The 19,216-nt window shown below is 39.1% G+C and overlaps 1 protein-coding gene across 4 annotated transcripts in view; it reads left to right on the top strand.

Moving 5' to 3' along the window:
- The window catches only part of tln2b (talin 2b), a 148,467-nt gene that overhangs the window by 45,087 nt on the left and 84,164 nt on the right, over positions 1-19,216 (top strand). For all 4 annotated transcript variants that reach the window (XM_088080576.1, XM_088080579.1, XM_088080578.1 and 1 more), the window contains exons 2-6: positions 15,188-15,361; positions 16,813-16,910; positions 17,097-17,226; positions 17,891-18,046; positions 18,541-18,683. In XM_088080576.1, coding sequence (XP_087936702.1) covers positions 15,226-15,361; positions 16,813-16,910; positions 17,097-17,226; positions 17,891-18,046; positions 18,541-18,683 — 663 coding nt within the window. In that variant the 5' untranslated portion in view covers positions 15,188-15,225. The remainder of the gene's footprint in view (positions 1-15,187; positions 15,362-16,812; positions 16,911-17,096; positions 17,227-17,890; positions 18,047-18,540; positions 18,684-19,216) is intronic.

Raw genomic sequence — 19,216 nt, forward strand, 5'->3', positions numbered from 1 at the left:
TGCTCCGCTAAGCTTACCAAGATGATAACACCGTACACTGTGCAGAAGAGTGTTACAGAAACTGCACCTCACGATTACACTGATATGTCTGGTGTTCTTAGCTAAATGTTTGGTTGTGCTTAAAGAGCCAGAACAGTGAATCTCTGCCTTTGTGTGTCAGGTTTCCTCCTTTACAGCATGCCAGAGGATAAAAAATGCTGATAGAGTCCCTCTGTGTATCACGCTTTGGAGAGAAGCCAGTGTATGTTCCGTTCCACTGCTCTTGATACTGTAATCAGCATGCAAGTGGTAGTAGGCAGTCAGCTAACTCAAGTATGAGAGAGAGAGAGAGAGAGAGAGAGAGAGAGAGAGAGGCTCAGTGCTGGGGAGGCAGTGCAGACTGGAGATTGGAGTCGCCTGATTTATAGGACGTGACACTTTAGGCAGAATGCACTGATCGTGGGAGCCTGAGGTGTGCTGTCTAATGCTCCTGCTTACAACCCACTGCAGGATGATCCATTTGGAATATTGAAGTCAATGAAACCTGTTTTGGTTTGTGTATATGTGTGGTGTTATGCACGCAAACTCCCACACTCCCTTCACCTTGTACCTATTGTACTGTGTTTACTTGTGCTACAATCTCAGACATTTACTCCCACATGTTATGTTCATAAAAGGTTGTGTTCATTTTTCACTTTTCATCAAACTCCCGTTGTACAAGGAGGTAATGTGTGGCAAGCTCCATTGGTTTGGTTTTGTTGAATGGCGCAGGGAGACAGATTGACATTGAGATACAGAGAGCAGTGTTGGCATCTTAACTGTGACCTTTTGTAATTGTGATGCAATGAGTTCATGAGCCTTTTCTTCGTCTGCCTTGTATTTACATATTCGTGCACTAATTACTGTCACATCTGCGCAGTCTTTTCTTGATACTCCTTAATCTCCCTGTGCCTGTCTGTCTGCATTTGATAAAATTGCATTTCAGTGATGTCATACTATATGCTGGCACAGAGTCCCACTATCATGTTGTGTAGTGCAGCAGAGAGGAGAAACAGAAGGCGGATTACTGGGAGTCTCCCTGTTTGTTAGAGCGACATGGCTGACAGAATTTATTGGAGGACACTGTCTTTGATCTGGTTTGATTTGGCAATCTACTAAAACATATTCTGTTTTGTGTACTTTAGAGAAGTAAATTGCTGCTACTTTTCACACCTGCCTAGTTTAGTGTGGTTGAATTTAACCCCAGAGTGTAGGGCTTGACAATATGGTAAAAAAAAAAATCAAAACATTTTAAGGCTATAACTTGATACACAACATATATCACTATATTATTTAAATGTCCTTTAAACTAATGTTAGCTACTATAATTTAAAAAAATGAACTGAATGAACTGCAGTTACAATAAAGTTATATAAAGTGCCGTGAAGTTTAATTAAAGTAGCTACTTTCAAATAATAAAGTTGAACACACTACTGTTGTAATGACATTTGATAAAATACAGTCATAAGGAAGTTGAATAAGTACTTTTAAAATGAAAATTTAAAAAGTATTGTTATAATTAAATAAATCAAAGCAGAACCCATGATGCTTTTATTTTGAAGGACCTAGCTTGTCTCAGGTTGGAAGTGTTGATGTTTTTGCGATGGACTTGAAGCTTCCGGTCGACAGTTAGATGTGAGTGTTAGCTGACAGTAAAATAGATACCACGGTCCGTCATTCAAAATATTCACTATTTTTAAAAAAAATTAAATATAGCGTTCTCTTAAACTGGAATTTAAATTTTTCAAGGTGGCTAAAACATTTTTTATGGTCGGCCTGCCCACAGCAGTACATCACTTAGTTCCTGTGCCGGTGTTGTGGGACTGTACTTTATTTATCAGAGGAGGGAGGTAGCTGGGGTGTGACTTTTTTATTTAAATTATAAAATACTACCTTTTCAAGTTGTATGTCCCTCCCCTAAGCCAAAATTAAAAACACAAGTCCCTCCTCAGTGCTCACCTTTTTTTAAACTGCCTGACCTATTTTGCAGCACCCCTTCCTGCTTCATGAGTAACGAACAGTCCCTGTCTTTAACCACAGAGGGAGGCTGGCACTGCGACAAGGAGCACACAGAGAATGCTGAGTCCAGTTTAGATCCAACCAACGTGTTTACATTATGGAATAGCTTGATTTCCAATCGCATTATCTGGGTGTGTTAGTTTGATTTTGAGAAATTCTATTTAGTCTAATTTTAATGTTTACATATTTTTTAAAAGTCCAGTTTTAGTTGGACTAACACAATAATTTGACTTTTCCAACATCATATAAACATACTGACTATAACAAATTGGTCCCTGATTCTGACCAGAGCAAACCAACTGTTGGTGTCAGTATATATTACGCTCTCAGTCTATTAGCTCTGTCCTTTTTATTCACTGTTCATCCACAGCAACACATTTCACAAGTGCTGCCTTTAATGCACAATCTGTGAGTGAAGGAGAGGTCAACAGTCTTTAACTGCTATCACCCAGCATCTCACCTGCCAGAAAATTAGATCAAGGGTCCATGAGGATGTAGTGATGCTGAATTAGAATCAGTCATTAAAAATACATACACAATTCAGAAATATTCACTACAGCTGCTTAATGGTAAGTGGAAATGTTGTGCTTGTCTATGAAGTTTTATAAAACACTGATTATTTGTGGAACGGTTGAAATTTTAAAGGTATTAAAAAGAGAAAGAATCACTTCAGAAGATAGGAGCATGGAAGGAAAAATTATGAAAAAGAAAAACAAGCCATAGAAATGAAAATGTGGTCGTCAAAATAGTGTCATCACCTCAGTAAATACAGGAGAATGTGCAGTCACCACACTCCATCATATCTCCTCTTGTGATTTGTTTTGATCAGAGCGTATGCATAAAGGAGCTGATTGCACTGATTGCATACAGGTCGCTGCTCAGATGACGGGCAGACGCTTGCTTCCAGGTTGGTTTGTCGTTTTGCAAAAGACCTGCACGTCTGTAGGTTCAAAATGCATCTGAGAGAAGGAGGAGAAGGCTGAATAAATCATGCACAGTGTGCAGGAGTGCCAAAACACTCAATCACCTCTGGGGTTCCTGTGAAGAATGGTTCAAATGAAGCTGTCCTTTTCTTTGACAAAGACATTGTTAACGACAGCCCATTCTGACTGCCGACATTCGCATGCCTGTGGTGAGGATTCTGGTCCCTGAAACATCAGTTATGGTACACCAACCCATAATGTTCAAATGCACTGCATGCAGCTAATGTTCCAGGTGTATGCTTTACATTTGGTGTGAGAGCTGACAGAGGTGTTTGTGTGAGCAGCAACTCAGAATGCAAATGTGTGTTGACTGACCTGGAAAACATGTACATGTAGTAACACGAACAGTAATACCAAGTTGGGTGTTGTCTAATGGTTTTTGGGTCCAGGTTTATGTTCCAGTCTGACTGCTTCCTTTTTGCCTGTTAAACTTGGCTCAGTAAGTGTGTAGAGGTAATAAATGTGCAATATTTGATAGACTATTCAACAGAAATTTCAAATCTGTTGCACTTTTTCTGATATAAAATTCCATTCTGGATGTAATTGTGGGGGATAAATGCTTTCCACCTTGATCATACTGTAGTATGCTGAAATCAAAGCAGCCGTATGGTATCCAGTGAACAGTGTATAATAGGCAAACCTGTGCAGATTGAGTGGTTAAAGCCACTTAACATACAGCTGTTTGGTATTTTGTTTTCAACGTAGTCGTGAATACAGCAATTACATATGCACATGTTTTCTGTGATAGGTGTAGAAATTCACAAAAAGAGAAATTAACCCTTAACGGGTTTAATTTATGGGATCCACATTCATCAGTTTAGAAGTACACTTTAGTAATGATTGCTCCTACAATAAGTCTAAAATACGTTGTGTCAACAAAATGGTTACATTCATACTGTTAAGTGCAAAAATGCACCACTGAAACCCATTCACACTGTAATTTTTGATCCCACAGCCATCAAATCATATAAACGTATTATTTCTGGGTGTCATTCTAGTCTTTTGCCTTGGATTCTGTCATTTGTACTATTTTCCACCTGACAATGTCATTTTTAACCATATTTGGCATATGGAGAAAAAACATCCACAAGGTACACTGTCACAATCAGGGTTGCTTCTAATCATTGACATACCCCAGGCTTGTCATGTAGTAGATTGAAAATGTTTCATTTTTGTGTTCTTTTCATCTAAAAACATGGTTGCATAGGGTTAAAATTCTGAAAATTAATATTTGATATTTATGATTAGGACTGATGTTTTGATTTTGAAAAGGGCATTTTGTGTAGAGAGCGGTATGAGTTTGAGTATTTGATACTGCACAAAAAATAATAATGTATAAAAATTAACATTGCTGCTAATCATTGGCATATCCTAGGCTGTGTTCATCAAAAAAAAATAATCTACTTAACATGTAGTATATTGAAAATAATTCCCTTTTTTGTGTTGTTTTTTTTCATCTAAAAACACTGTGACATCATGACAAAAACCTGACATTTTAAGGGTTAAAATTCTGAAAATTATTGACTGTTTGATATACATGGTTGGGATTGATGATGGCTAAAAATTAACTTAATAAAAGTAGAAAATAATAATAATTTATAATTTTATAATTTTAGGAAGCTTGATTTTGAAAAGCACGTTTTGTGCGCAGAGTGATATGAGTATGTGTAATATTAAAGTGGGCCCTAAGGGTTAATGGTGGAATATACATTTTACTATTTTTAAAGAAGCCAGTTGTTTAACTAATATTTTAGCCTATAATAAATACAAGGTGCAACCCTTCTTTAAATATATTTAGCAAACTATTCTTTAGTATCAAATTAGTTTTGAAGGCCAGACTGTTTCCTTCAAACATGTTCCCTGTTTCAAATCATTACATCATTTCGTCTGGCACAGTTATCAGTCCAAAACCAGATGTAGGCTAGTGGACCAGAGGCCTCACACTGTAAATGCTCTGAGAGATTTATGGCTCAAAATGTGGTTGATAATGATAATGCAATCATCGTGGGCTGAGTCTTTTGTTGTTGAGCGCTGATCTGCATCCATATGTAATCAGAGAAACATGTTTGGGCAGCATCTGTCTGAGCCACCAGGAACTACTCCCACTGAGTGACTGACTGAGACGCCAGGTCAACCCCCCTGCAATCAGTGGGACTGACTGAGTGGATGGACTGAGCGACTGAAGGACTACTTCATTGGTGGACTGAGTGCAGCTGCTGGGTGGAGCTCCCCTCCTCTAGTAGCTGTTTCTGTCTCCATCTATTAGGAAGCTCATTCTTTACCTCTTGAAATGAGGGATGAGGGATGCTGCATACTGAATGACTGTTGTAAGACATTTTGAGACCAATCTTAACCAATAATATCACAGTAGTAATTTTAGCCAGCCGAGTATATTCAATGTAATTACACAATTTACTGAAGGATTTGCAATTTAATCCTCAATAATTATCATTTGGGAATTAATAGAATGCATTTTAACCTGCTCTAATATAGGTGTAGGTATTAGTGAATGTCATTGTCTTTAACTATTAGGAAGAAACTGTTACATTTATTGCACTGCTTCTGCTCTAGCTGTGCTTGAAACGATGCTGCTGGAGGACGCTCTACTTCGCTGGATATTTTTAGTGTAAGAGGAGCTGCTCTCTCCCTTTCCGCGACAAGGGCAAGATTCATAATTTCTGTCAGCCTCCATACCCTCAAATTGCATTAGGACGGAGTGTGTCGCCCAGGAACACAGCCTGCAGTCCAGAGACTGGGTCACAGTGGCAAGGTTCATTTTTAAATGTAACTGAAAAAAAGTCAGTGTAACTGTGAGTGGCTCTGAATTTCAAGCGGGGGTTTGGTGCCTTTTTTTTTTAACTGGATCAGCAACCGCTTGATTAACGGTCTGTTAAGTGAAATAATACCATGCAATCCACTTATAATAAGACAGCTTGTTCTCAGTAATCCTGGTGAACTTTCAATAGCAAGGGTTAGTTCTGCTTCATAATGCTGTCCGCTGATTGCTGTGTTCTGGCGGAGCAATGATTAATCAATTTATGGAATGTATGGAGGAAGTGATAAGGGTGAAGGCGAAAGCCTTTGACTTATTAATGATTTGAATTGTATTCAGGTAGACTACAGATTCAGTGGGTGTTCTTTTCAAGGAAATGAGCACAAGGACATCTGATAAAGAGAAGAATACAGTCTCTGCAAGGCAAAAGAAAGTGGACATTTGGAAATGCATGGTTAATTTATTATCTAGTATCTGAAAAGAAGATGTGATAATAAGCAGAGCTGAATAGATTTTTCAGGGAATGCAAGGGAAACATCCCTTTTTTTAATTTATTTATTTATTTATTTTTTACTTTTTTTAGATTATTTTTTGGCTTTCTGCCTTTATTTGATAGGATAGCTGAAGCACGAAAGGGGAGGGGAGAGGGGATGACATGCAGCAAAGTGCCAAGGTTGGAATCGAACGCACGGCCACAGCAGCAAGGATGTAGCCTCTGTACATTCCGAGCCCGTTCTACCTACTGTGCTTCTGGGCGTCCCAGTCCTTCTCAATTTTTAGAGCATGTCCATTTGTCCTTCTTAATAAAACCGGAAAATAGCAGAGGGCTTTTAATTAGACGGGGTTAAAATTGGTTAAAATTCCTTCAGTGTTCTTTGTTCAGGAGGTTTTAACTGAAGTAGGGAGCCGAATTATCCGCAGTGGTCTCTTCCTCTCCAAAAGAAATTGACCTGGTGAACAGTAATGAAATACAGGCACTCCAAAAATGTGGAAAAACGAGGAGGAATTGCATTAAAAAGCCTTTATTATAGTGGCTAAATCATTATAAAAGCTAACATGTTTAAACCATTACTAGTTTTCGACAGAGCTTCAAAAACTGTTTCAAAGCCCTGACAAAGTCAGGCAGTGGTCAAAACATTTTTAATGATTTAGCCACTATAATATAGGCTTTTCGATGCAATGGCTCTTCGTTTTTCACATTTTTGGAGTGCCTGGATTGCCTTTCTGTGTATCCTGTTGGTTCCTGTTTTCCATAAGCACCCAGTACAAGTTTTTTACCTACGTTTGTTTATAGTCTACAGAGCAATCAGTCATCTACGTAACTCTTTTTTTAAATGGACTCAGTGATTTTAACTAAAAACACTGAATAAAGCAGTTTTACATTTAAAAAAAAAAATCTGTTTTTCCAATGCTGTCATTGGGGAGGGGCTACAAAAAGGCAAACAGCCCTATTTAGAGCCAGTGTTTGATTTGTTTGTTTTGGCTACTGTAGGAACATGGTGGTGTAACATAGCCCCATCTCCATAGATGAGGATCTGCTCTCTGTAGACTTTGTAGAAGAAAATGTATTACCTTCTAGTTTTCGTTGTGATAATGTACCTCCTGTTCACTGTTTAAGTTCCTGCAGGTTCTGTATGACATTTCCTCTGTGCGGAGACAAACTATTTAAAATTCATTAACAGATCCCTGTGTGCAACTCTGAAACTTCTCATCCAAAAAGACAGTCTGAGAGGAGTTGAAGGGATTTGGGCAGATTAAATCAGATGGTATTGTTAATCAGCCTTTCTTGGAGTTGTGTTTATCCGTGTTGTCACTCAGACCTTGTGATTAGCTCAGCCCACAGCCCATTGTTTTGGGCTAGCCTTGATTTAATGGTATAAAACCTTGTTATGAATGTTGATCTTCAGAGAGAATTCGACATCCCTTGTAGTGATCATCTGTCTTCTGTGCGCAGTGAATATAAACTCATCTGGACCAACCACAGAACTGGACCAGAAATAAAAAAATTTCTTCGACAATATAAACAGCTCCTTCTAAGGTAACGAAACCACACAGATTTGTATTTTCATGTAATCATACACTAAAGAAAATGTACTTATATCACTCAGTTTTTTTTTTTCAAGATAGCCCCCTAAATCCTGCATTCTGGACCATCAAGTGTTTAATGCTCAGAACTTCCTGGGAGCGGATCCCAAACCTCCCGTTTCATATGTGTTGATACAAAACCTACGCTCTTGGCTACAATCATTTTATTTGTACACACTCCACACCTTGTAAAAGAACAAACTGGCTCCATCCATCATTCTTTTGGCAGCTTACGGATACTTTCTGCATCAGTGTAACTTAATCATATTCTCCTCGTGTTATTAATGTGGTTTAAGGCAAGCTGACAGAATGATGTCTCTGTGGCCCCATGTTGCTACTTAGATTACAGCCTGGGGCTATTAAAAAGATGTATAATAATTTGCTATACGTTTGTCGTAAATCAAGTGTGCCTCACGCTTGTGATAAAGATGTATTTATGGTGATTGATTAACACCTTCCTTTTGTGTACTGTTAGGGCTCTGACTCACCAAATTCAAATTAGGATGCACTCAAAATGATCGCAGAATATCATTAAATTTAGAGCTTTTACATGTGAAAATAACGCACCTGACCTTGACACATCTCTCCATGGTGGAGTTGAGCAGAAATATATTTCCTGGGTTGCATGAATATTGGATTTGAATACACAAATAATCAAAACAACAACTTTTGTTTTGGGGTTATGTGACCTGCCATTGTCTGTGTTACAGGAAGATGTAATGGTCTCCAGAGACATACTATGGTCCTGCAGCAAACTGACCTTGCTTTCAGTCAGACGGAGGATAAAAGGCTGAAACACACACATGCTTTAATTCTGCTGCTCTCAACAGTCCTTAGAAGTGCTGAGGTCAGAATTACCCTCAGCCCTCCTTTCGATGCCATTGACATACTACATGCGTAAATTAAACAACAATAATAGTCCATCGGGCTGAGGATAATATGGTGCAGTAACTGGCATTTCAGTGTATTTGTGAGGTTATTAAAGACAGTCACCACAGTATTTTCCTGCTGCTTCTCAGGCTATTATGTTTGAGCTTTTGGGTTATTTTCAATTGCAACACAGCTTGTTAAAATTGTTATCCCTTACTATGATTGTGCTTGTTTTAGAGCGGCCATACCAATCTACCTTTTACCCCAGAGTGGCTGTTTGTGTAAGTAAGACGAGGGATGTTTGCATCTGCATCTCTATTTCTGTTTCTTCTCCCAAATGCTGCTGAAGCAGAAAGCATGTACAAAACCTTGTTTACCAAGGAATCATTACTGCTCCTGCCGTGATCTCGGTTTAATGGGCTGACCTTGAAAATCTTATAGCTGTGTGGGGGGATGGTTTAGGTTTGGTGCTTTAAGAATAAGGAACTATATGTGTTCTGGATTTATTATTTTCCATTTCAATAATGCAACCTGCTTTTTTAAATGATGCTTTTCCTTGTTCCGTCATTCCAGGTCATTCCTACAGTAATTAATGACTCATTACATCAGAGCACTATGTCAAGCATTTGCACTGTAACCTCCTGGTTATACATCTTTTTTTTTGTTTTGTTTAGAGAACATATCTTGTATTTCTCAAAATATAAAGCAGAAATTGATTAAATAAGCAACAGTACCCTGACATAGCAAACAGATTTCAGTGGGCAGTCATGTGCAGTATGGGTGACATGTACAGTACAGTATTTGAGTGACTGATTGATGATTTTTAGGCCTCCGCGTCGGTGATAGCTGTGGCCAAAGGCATTATATTGTCCATCTGTATGTCCATCTATACCATTCTCATGGACAAAATATCTCAAGAACACCTTGAGGGAAGTTTTTTTTATTTATTTTTTCAAATTTGACACCAACGCCCACTCTGACTTAACAATGACCTGACTAGATTTTTGGTCAAAAGTCAAGGTCACTGTGACTTCACATCCATCTCATACTTGTAAATGCGAAATCACAAGAATACCTTGAGGGATTAAAATAATTTTTTATTTTTACTTTTATTTTTTTCATTTGGCTCAAATGTCCACTTAGGGTCCACTGTCCACTGTCCACTGACTAGGGGTGTCAGGTGGCTCAGTGGATAAAGTATGCGCCCCATATGTGAAGGCAGTTTCCTTGCCACAGTGGCCGTGGGTTTGATTCCAGCTTGCAGCCCTTTGCTGCATGTCATCCATTCTCTCTCCCCCTTTCACGCTAGCAATGTCCTGTCCTATCTAATAAAGGCAAAAAATGCCAAAAAAATCATCTTTAAAACAATGTACTGACTACATTTTTGGTGGTCAAAGGTCATGGTTACTGTGACTTCATGTTCACCTCATTCTTGTGAATGCAAAACCACAAGAATACCTTGAGGAAATTTCTTCATATTTGGCATTAACTTCCACTTTTACTAAACGATGAACTAATAAGATGTTGGTGGTTAAAGGTCATTATGACCTGGTTTCCTTCTCATTTCTGTGAACACAAGAAGACCTCAAGGGAATTTCCTCAAATTTGGCTCAAATGTTCACTTGCAATCATCTATGAATTTATTACATTTTGGTAGTCAAAAGTCAAGGCCACTGTAATCTTGTGTCAGTCTAATTTGAACATGATTTCTTAAGACTGCCTGGGGGATTCCTTCAAATTTGGCACAAACGATTACTGGGACTTACTGATGAATTGATTAGAATTTGGTGGTCAAAGATCACTGTGACCTCACAATTTATGACAAATGATAACATTTTATACAAACTGAAATTGAATAACTTGATGAGCTGATGACATTATATATCCAAAAGGTCAAAGGTCAACTTCACTTTCATAATGTTCTACAAAAACACTCTTTTTGGCCATTATCCAATGCCTTAACACAGAAACAGATGGGGAGACATTTGGTCGGATACTGAATTGGTGACACTAATCTTGAAACTGTGCTGATTTTAAAGATCTTCAGTGCTGCTTTGTTGAAGACGTGCGTGAAGCATACATGTTTTAGAATATATGACTTCTTTGCAGCAACATTTAAAGCCTTACCAACTGTAAAAACCACATATGAGTCTGGACAGACATGCACTTAAACTGTAACTGTAGCTTGATTGGTTCGCGGAGACATGCAACCCCGAGACGGTAATTTTAGTTATATTGAAAATGTTCAAAGCCGCTTCACAGAACTTCTGTTCTTCACAGTTGGATATCATGGCCGTGACTCCAAGTAGCCCATGCGTATGTCTTTCATGAGAACAATTGATCCATTCTTTTGTAGTACTCTGCGTGTCATACATCTTTATGTCGAGACAGGCGTTTACTCTGCTATCGATCAAATAAAAACCACAAAATTGAAGCACCCCTGTATGGCATTGAAGGAATTCATTCTCATCCACACCCCGTTATGCTCTCTGGGGTCATTCTGCTTCACGTATGTTGTTCTGTTTGAAGCATTTTGGAGACTGGTCCAAACAAACTGGTCGGGCCTGGACCAACACAGTTTTAACTTTCCTGTCAGGAAACCTCCTTGGCTGTTGTGTGACAGACTGGTGCAGTGATCGCAGCAGTTGTTCCTTTCAGGCTCTGCGCCGCTGCTGGTATTACAGTCAATCATTAGAGCTGTATCCTCTCCAGATGGCTCCTGCCTCTCCTGCTCTCTATTGAATTGTCTGTGCTTAGACTCCCCAGCAAGCTGCTCTGGCCATTTTCACGTCTTAATATTTGGAGTAGTGAGAGCTAATTCAAAGCAGGACTCTTTTCTGATAGATCAGCGATTGTCACAGGAGATAGTGTTTTGAAATGATATTTTTAGGTCTACCTGATGGTCTAGAAGGGGTGATAACACAAATAAGATTTAACAGATAGTCACATAAATGAGTTATGTCTCATAATTGTTCTCTCAGACGCCGAGCCATCCATGCTTTCAAGTAATGAGAAGCTGGCTGCACTGGGGTGTTTGCACGAGGATGGTGGTGAAAAATGTGCTCTCACACTACTGTAAGCTCAGGGATTATCATTATCCTCCTGGGTTTCATCATGTGGTTTCTGCAGTGCTTACTCTCTGAAGTGACTGATGCTACTCACAAGAGACACTAAAGTGAGTGTTACTTCAGCAGGAGACCGACAGTAGTCTTAAGCCGTCGTCAGAGCTGTAATGCTGTCCGTTTTGCACAGATGGACCTGTCTGAAAATGTTGCAAAACTTCCACAAAAATACAAACATTTTATTTGCTGTATCTATATTTCTTGGTGTGTGTGTTTGGGCTTGGCATCTGTAAGTCTACATTGCGAGTGCATATGTGCCCATGTGGCCTGTCGTGTTGTCAGTCTGGGGTCTGAAGCTGCTTGTCTAGAAGAAAGTATCTGTGGAGGAGCAGGATGACAAAAACTCTGTGGGGCTTCGCTGCCAGCCGGTATAGAGGAGAGCTCATGCGGCGCCATTACCCCTTCTTCTTTGTGCTTGTCTTTCCCACTTTGTAAGAAGAAAAACTCAGGGTGGGAGAGGGGCTATTAAGGGGAACCCATAGTCATGATAGAGCCACACTCACAGGTGGGCTCATTCACGTCTCCATCATTATAGAAAATTTACCTCTCAGACTGTTCTCTGCTCTGGCTGAAAGGAGCCTGCGGATGAGCTGTGAATCCTGAGCACAAAAATACTCTTTGTTTTCCAAGTGCGGCTGAGATCTGAATTGTTTCAGTGTGAAGATTTGAACTTTTGCCATGGAGAGAAATACTAAAATTCTTTTGGTGTTGAAGCTGAATGTGGAATACAGAAAAGCTGTAATGAGATGTTAATTAATAGATAAGTGGAGGGCCAGAAAAATATCTCTGATTTTTTTAAGCAAAAAATCACAAAAATTTCCCTTCAGTTCCTCACATATGAATATTTGCTGGATTGCATAATGTTCTATGATATCCAAGGTATACTATGAAAGCATTGCCAGTTACTGTTTGTTATCAGTTTTGCCAGTACAAGTGAAAGCCAACCCCAGATTCACTCTCTTTTTGAAAAGGGTTGCGCAAATAATCCAAATATGAGAGAAATTGAAATATCCAAGCTGCAATTTTTTAATAAAGGTAAATTGTGCCACAGCATACTACAGTAAATACAAATAAAGCATTTAGGCGGTTTATTTAGAGAAAATAAACTCTCCATATTTATATATCTATTCAAAATGTGACTCATATCTCAATTGCAATATTTGTCAAAATAATCACAGGATTTTTTTTGTTTGCATATCATGCGGCATTGTTTGGCTGGCATTTTGCATTTTTGAGTTGTTGGATGATTAGTGATCTTTGTGTTGTGTCTGCATTTGCATGTTTTAAACATTGGTTGGACAGAACAAACAATGGGAATATGTCATAGTTGGCTTTGGAAGAATTACAAGGGGCATTTTTCACCATATTATGACCAAACAATTGACTGATTACTCAGTTAATGTAGAAAATAGTCAGCAGATTAATTGATAATGAAATACTTGTTGGTAGCAACCTTAGCATGTGGAATCCTCTGTTAGGGCTGCATGATGTGAAAAAAATTTTTGTTTCGGTGGATATTGAGATATGAGTCACAATTTTAGTTGGAATGGTAATTTTTTTTCATTTCATTTTCACTGAGAAAAATTATAAATGATGATGATGATGTGATTTTTGCTTGCATTTGTACCAGACAAACATTTTACCTTACATGAAGAATATTTTGAAGGCTAGGGTTCTCTCTGTTACACCACAAGGCTTCATTTATAATGGTATGTTATGGCACATTTTTATCTCTTAACGATCTGGATATTGCACTTGCTCATATTGCAATTTCAATAACATTCAATTTATTATGTGGCCCTAACCTCTGTGCTTGGGAACTTGAATCTAAGCTGATATACTCATCCTCCACCAGAAGAGATGGGTTGGCTTTGGATGTGTCACAGACTCATTTTAGTTCACACAAAAGTAATAACTAGATTTTCAGTCTATAATGTGGTTAAGAATGAGGCAGAAAGCCTTCAGAGTATAGAAGACCCTATTTATCATGTTCATCCCTCTCCCCTGTTGAAGCCAAGGTCAAGGAATAGAGAACCACTCTGCAGTATCAGTCCCTCTCCTTTTTTGGTGCATATGAGTCTCAGAATACCTGAACTGATTCATCCTAATTGGAGTATGTGACAAAACACCCACTGATTTGTCTCACAGTGAAATCTGCTTGTGGGGGAAGAGTGCGAGCCAGGAGAAGAGCGAATAATGATGCAGCGGTGGAATGTCATTTTCTGTGTTTTGACTCGGCACCTGTTATTGCTGACGATTAGAGAGATTTGCACTTATTTCCCGTTTTGCTGCTGAAAGGTTACGTTGCTCGCCTCGGTTCAAATAATTCTACACACACAGCAATCAGACAGAAGCTCCCAATGCACTTAACCCTTTATTATCAGCAGAACAGCGGGGAGGAATGAGGAGCCGCTGAGGCAGGGGTACAGCATAACACACATTTAATTTTACAAGTAAAAATATGTCCCTGAGGAGATGATGTGACGATTTGTTCTGTGCTTTGTAGTATTCTGCATCTGAGACTCGGTCTTCACACATTTCAAGCAGGGTTGTTTCATGAGCGGTCATTTTAACCCTTAGGGCCCACTTTAATATTACATACATTTGTATCACTCTGCGCGCAAAATGCGCTTTTCAGAATCAAGTTTAAGAAATTATTATACATAATTTTATTTTCTACTTTAATTTTGTTATTTTTTTTAACCAACATCAGCCCTAATCATAAATATCGAAGATTTTTATTTAAATTTTCAGAATTGTAACCCTTTAAGTGCCATGTTTTTGTCATGATGCCACTATGTTTTTAGATGAAAAAAATAACACAAAAATGAATTATTTTCAGTATATTACATAAAACGTAGATTTTTTTTAAATTTATTAATTTTTCTATCTTTTTATGATGACAGCCTGGGATCGGGTGGAAAATAGAAATGGCAAATTCCAAAAAAAAGCCCAGAATGACACCCAGAAATAGTACAATGCATGTTTTTAATGCTTTGATGGCTGTGGGATCAAAAATTGCAGTTTGAATGGGTTTCAGTGGTGCATTTTATGCACTTATTAGTATGAATTTACCAGTGTTGTTTCCACATTGTATTTCAGACTTATTGTGGAAATTCCAATACTATACAAAACTACACAATCTTGCCAAAATCTATGCAATATGCATGAACACAGCCAAAATGATCAAAACATGAAAAATATAATTGCTTGCTGGTACCAGCCATAACACAGACCGTCTGTTTGGAATAATAGCCAGTGATACGATTTCACACACACCCACCCTTACGTTATGTCTCTACCTATGTGTTTTCCAGGTGTGTAGGTCGGTGAGGCCATTATACTACCCACGAAGATGGTGGCTTTGTCACTAAAGATCTGTGTGCGCCAGTGCAACGTGGTGAAGACGATGCAGTTTGAACCATCCACTCCTGTGTACGACGCCTGCAGGATCATCAGAGAGAGAGTCCCTGAGGCCCAGACAGGACAAGGTTGGTGATTGACTCTGACAGTATTTACATATTTCAAAATCCATAGTCATTAAGGGTGTAAATCACTGGTTTCATTGCGATACAATATTATATTGATACTTTGGCCAACAAAACAATATTTACTGATATCACAAAGTCTGCCACGTTACGATTTCAATTAGAATCGATTTAGGGGCTGTGATTGATATGAGCCGATATTATGTACTAACACAACCGGTTACAGAAGAAGTTACCACCCCCTTTTTGCTTTTGGCCAGAAAAAAAAACAAAAACTGGAAATTAAGATAACTGGTTCATTCTGTGTGAAAGCACTTTCTGGAAAAATATTATTCATTTTAACTCTGACCAGGACCTTTTTCCTAAAACTTAAGGACTATCTGACTTGAAGACAAACTTCTCCCAACATCCTCAAAACCAGGATTAACGAGATCTTTTAACAAAAGTATAAAATTCGGCTCAATAATAACTGTCAAGTATCACAGACTTTTGTAAGTCATGTTTTCCCAACACATACAACATGCTAGTGTTATTAGCATAAGCCTATAGCATTTTACATTGCATAAATTAGCTTAGAGAGTAGGGTACTTTATTATTGATTTTGAAACAGAGCAGCTAATGTTGCTGTCACAAGAAGTTAGCAGAGTGAAGTGCTCGGCAGGGACGTCATGTTTCCTTAGTACAGCTTCTGTTAACATACCACATGTGCGATGTCTGTTGACACGCAGTTTTACTGAAAACAAAATATTTCCACACTGATGATTTTGACCAGAATAAATAGCATCATCCTCAATGTCTTTCTCTTGGCTGCTTGCCATCATCTGCCTGCAGCTGCGTTACGGTGACACAGAATTTCAAAATAAAGGCACATCTTAAAGAGTATGTGTGTATGATATGGATTAGGGGTTTACCGATACTGGTTTTTCAGGATCAATACAGATTATTAGTAGTTAATGAGAGCAATAACCGATCTTTGGAACCAATATGCATTTACAATAAAAAAGAAAATCTTTCTGTCAATATTTAGAATTTGAAATATAACAAACTCCAATACAAAACTTTGTTTAAATGCCTTCAGCAAATATTTAACCAAAACTAAAATGTTCAACATACTATACAGCAAGTTCCCAGCAACTTTTTTTATAAAGTCAAGTAAAAGAGGCCAATGCTGACACTTTCTTTGCGTGTGTTGCTGACTGCCTTCCCCGCTGTTGGATGAGTGTAATACGCACACTTTTTGATTAATTTTATTGCTGATCATTACAATAGAATGCCAATACAGATAATCAGCCTTGATAATTGGCCAGGACGATAATATGTTGACCCCTAATATGGATCAATGTTTACACTTTGCATTGATTATATGGGATTGTTACTCATTTAATCAATATATCGATGAAGATCGATGGATCGCTACATGTTCACACGCTGTGTTTTCACTTTGTGTTTCTCAGCGTCAGATTATGGCCTCTTCCTGTCTGACGATGATCCCAGGAAAGGAATCTGGCTCGAGTCAGGAAGAACCCTGGATTACTACATGCTGCGAAACGGAGTAAGATTAAGTCATGTAGTTTGGGGTGGGGAACTGTCAGCGTCACTTATCGTCTCCTGTAGAGATTTACATTTTGTAGCGGGACCTGAGATATTTCTGCGTCCCTGCTCGCTGGGAGCAACTGCAGTTTAGAGCAGATCTGTGGTTGTTGTGGATGTCACTGTGCTTCCTCTCCTGCTTTCCCAGGATGTTTTGGAGTATAAGAAGAAACAAAGGCCGCAGAGGATCAAAATGCTAGACGGCGCTGTTAAAACCATCATGGTGGACGACTCAAAAACGGTCGGGGAGCTGCTTGTCACCATATGCAGCAGAATAGGTAAGTGATAGTCTGCTGGAGAATTGCTAATAGGAATCTTGTGAAGCCATCGTCCAAGGCTTGAATTATTCATCTATCTCTTTTATTTTTAGTCCACTTGACTTCATACTGAGTAGCATTATGTTACCCTGTCATTACATGCTATTGAGTTCATATTTAAAGCATTTGTTAAGTACTCCGGAGCATTCATGTATGCTTGCTAAACTCCTAATCACTTTTTGTTTGGAGCGCGATGGGCATGATTTATCAAGCTCTAACCAGCTTGTTTCTAATAAATGCTGAAGTGTTCTTCCGAAGGCCCAGACCGCGCCATCCTCGCCTGTCACAGAGGTGTTCCCTCAGCTGTATATTTCAATTATAATGGGCTGCCATCAAGCTCAATTGGGTGAGGAGGAGAGGGATGTGTGTCTGGCAGATAGCCTTATTGGAAAATGTTTGTTTAGAGTCGGTCTTTCTGCTTGGCTTCTTTTCCTCCTCGGCTTCCATTTTAGTTTGTTGGCTCCGTACCAGCTTCCCCTCACTTGTGTCTCAAAGCCCGGAATAAGAGATAAAAAAGAGGGGAGAATTGCAGGGGCACTCTCTCTATCCAGTGCTGGTTATCGTGCCTGGGTTTGAAGCATCTCCTCCTCTGAGAATCCCCCTGGCTAACTTGCACCCTTTTCAGGAATCACCAACTACGAGGAGTACTCCCTCATTCAAGAGCCGACGGAGGATAAGAAAGAGGACGGAATGGGGACGCTGAAGAAAGACAGAACGCTGCTGCTGCGAGATGAGAGGAAGATGGAAAAGCTCAAAGCCAAACTCCACACGGATGATGAGTGTAAGTGCAAGCTTGTGTAAAAAAGCTTCCAGAAATGTCGCTGATATCGTGATGGCTTTTTTTTTAACTTATTTTCGCATTAATGAATCTGACTCAACATCATCATGTGGACATGTGCTTTTATCACTCAAGTTTAATTTATTGCATGGACATATCAAAGTTTAATGCAATTACAACTGTTATCTTTTGCCCAGAGGACACCAATTAAAATTTGAAACATGCGTATATATAAATCAGCCTCCAACTTTGGCTGAGAACTAGCTTTCGTCTCAGCAGCAAATGATGCAAATGACACTGTTCATGCTCCGTCAAGGTTTCCGCTTCTGCCGTGATTAATCCGGTTGATTGTCTGTCTAAGCTGATCTGTCTCACGTTTTCCAACTGCCTGGTTAATTTCACAATTAGTATCCTCCTCTAGTAACATCTCTGTAAAGTGAGTGTCTTTTTATTTCAGCACATGGATGTGTAACAGAGTGTGTGTACTGATTTGGCAGTGAACTGGCTGGACCACAGCAGGACGTTCAGAGAGCAGGGAGTGGAGGAAAGTGGGACTCTGCTGCTCAGGCGCAAGTTCTTCTATTCAGACCAGAATGTGGACTCAAGGGACCCTGTGCAGCTGAACCTGCTCTATGTTCAGGTAAAACAATTACACACACCTTTATGCTGGTGTTGCAGAAAAAAAGCACTTTTTTTTTTGCTGTTACAGCCCAAATTGAAAAATGAGGCGCATGCAGGCGGGCCCATGATTTACTCTCTAGAGGTCAATGATTTTCAGAGGAGACGAGACAGTGTAATTAGGTTCAATAACTATGTTGTAACTCGCATCTAACATTTAGCCAGGTCTGGACAGACAGATGTGGGAAGCTCAGATGTGGTCCAGACAGGTTTGACCTGTTTGTGAGCTGTGTCACAACCGTATGAATCCTTGAGGGCGAGGCTTTATTTCCTGATAGGTGCAGCAGAACAAGCTGCAAACACAACATTAGTCTGCTTCCCATCCAAATGCAAATTGTAACTGAATTTTCAGAAAATTAAGCAAAAGAAAATTATCAATTCTTCCATCCGCTGCTGGTATATGAATATTGGGAGTTGGTTCATGGAAATAAGCAGTAGTGGCGCTAATTATCCAATCAGGTGCTATTATATCACTACAGAAGAAGAGAGCCCAAA

The sequence above is a fragment of the Plectropomus leopardus genome, chromosome 7, assembly GCF_026936395.1.
Source record: "Plectropomus leopardus strain MGB_pleo_1.0 chromosome 7, ASM2693639v1, whole genome shotgun sequence".
Taxonomy (NCBI): Eukaryota; Metazoa; Chordata; class Actinopteri; order Perciformes; family Serranidae; genus Plectropomus; species Plectropomus leopardus.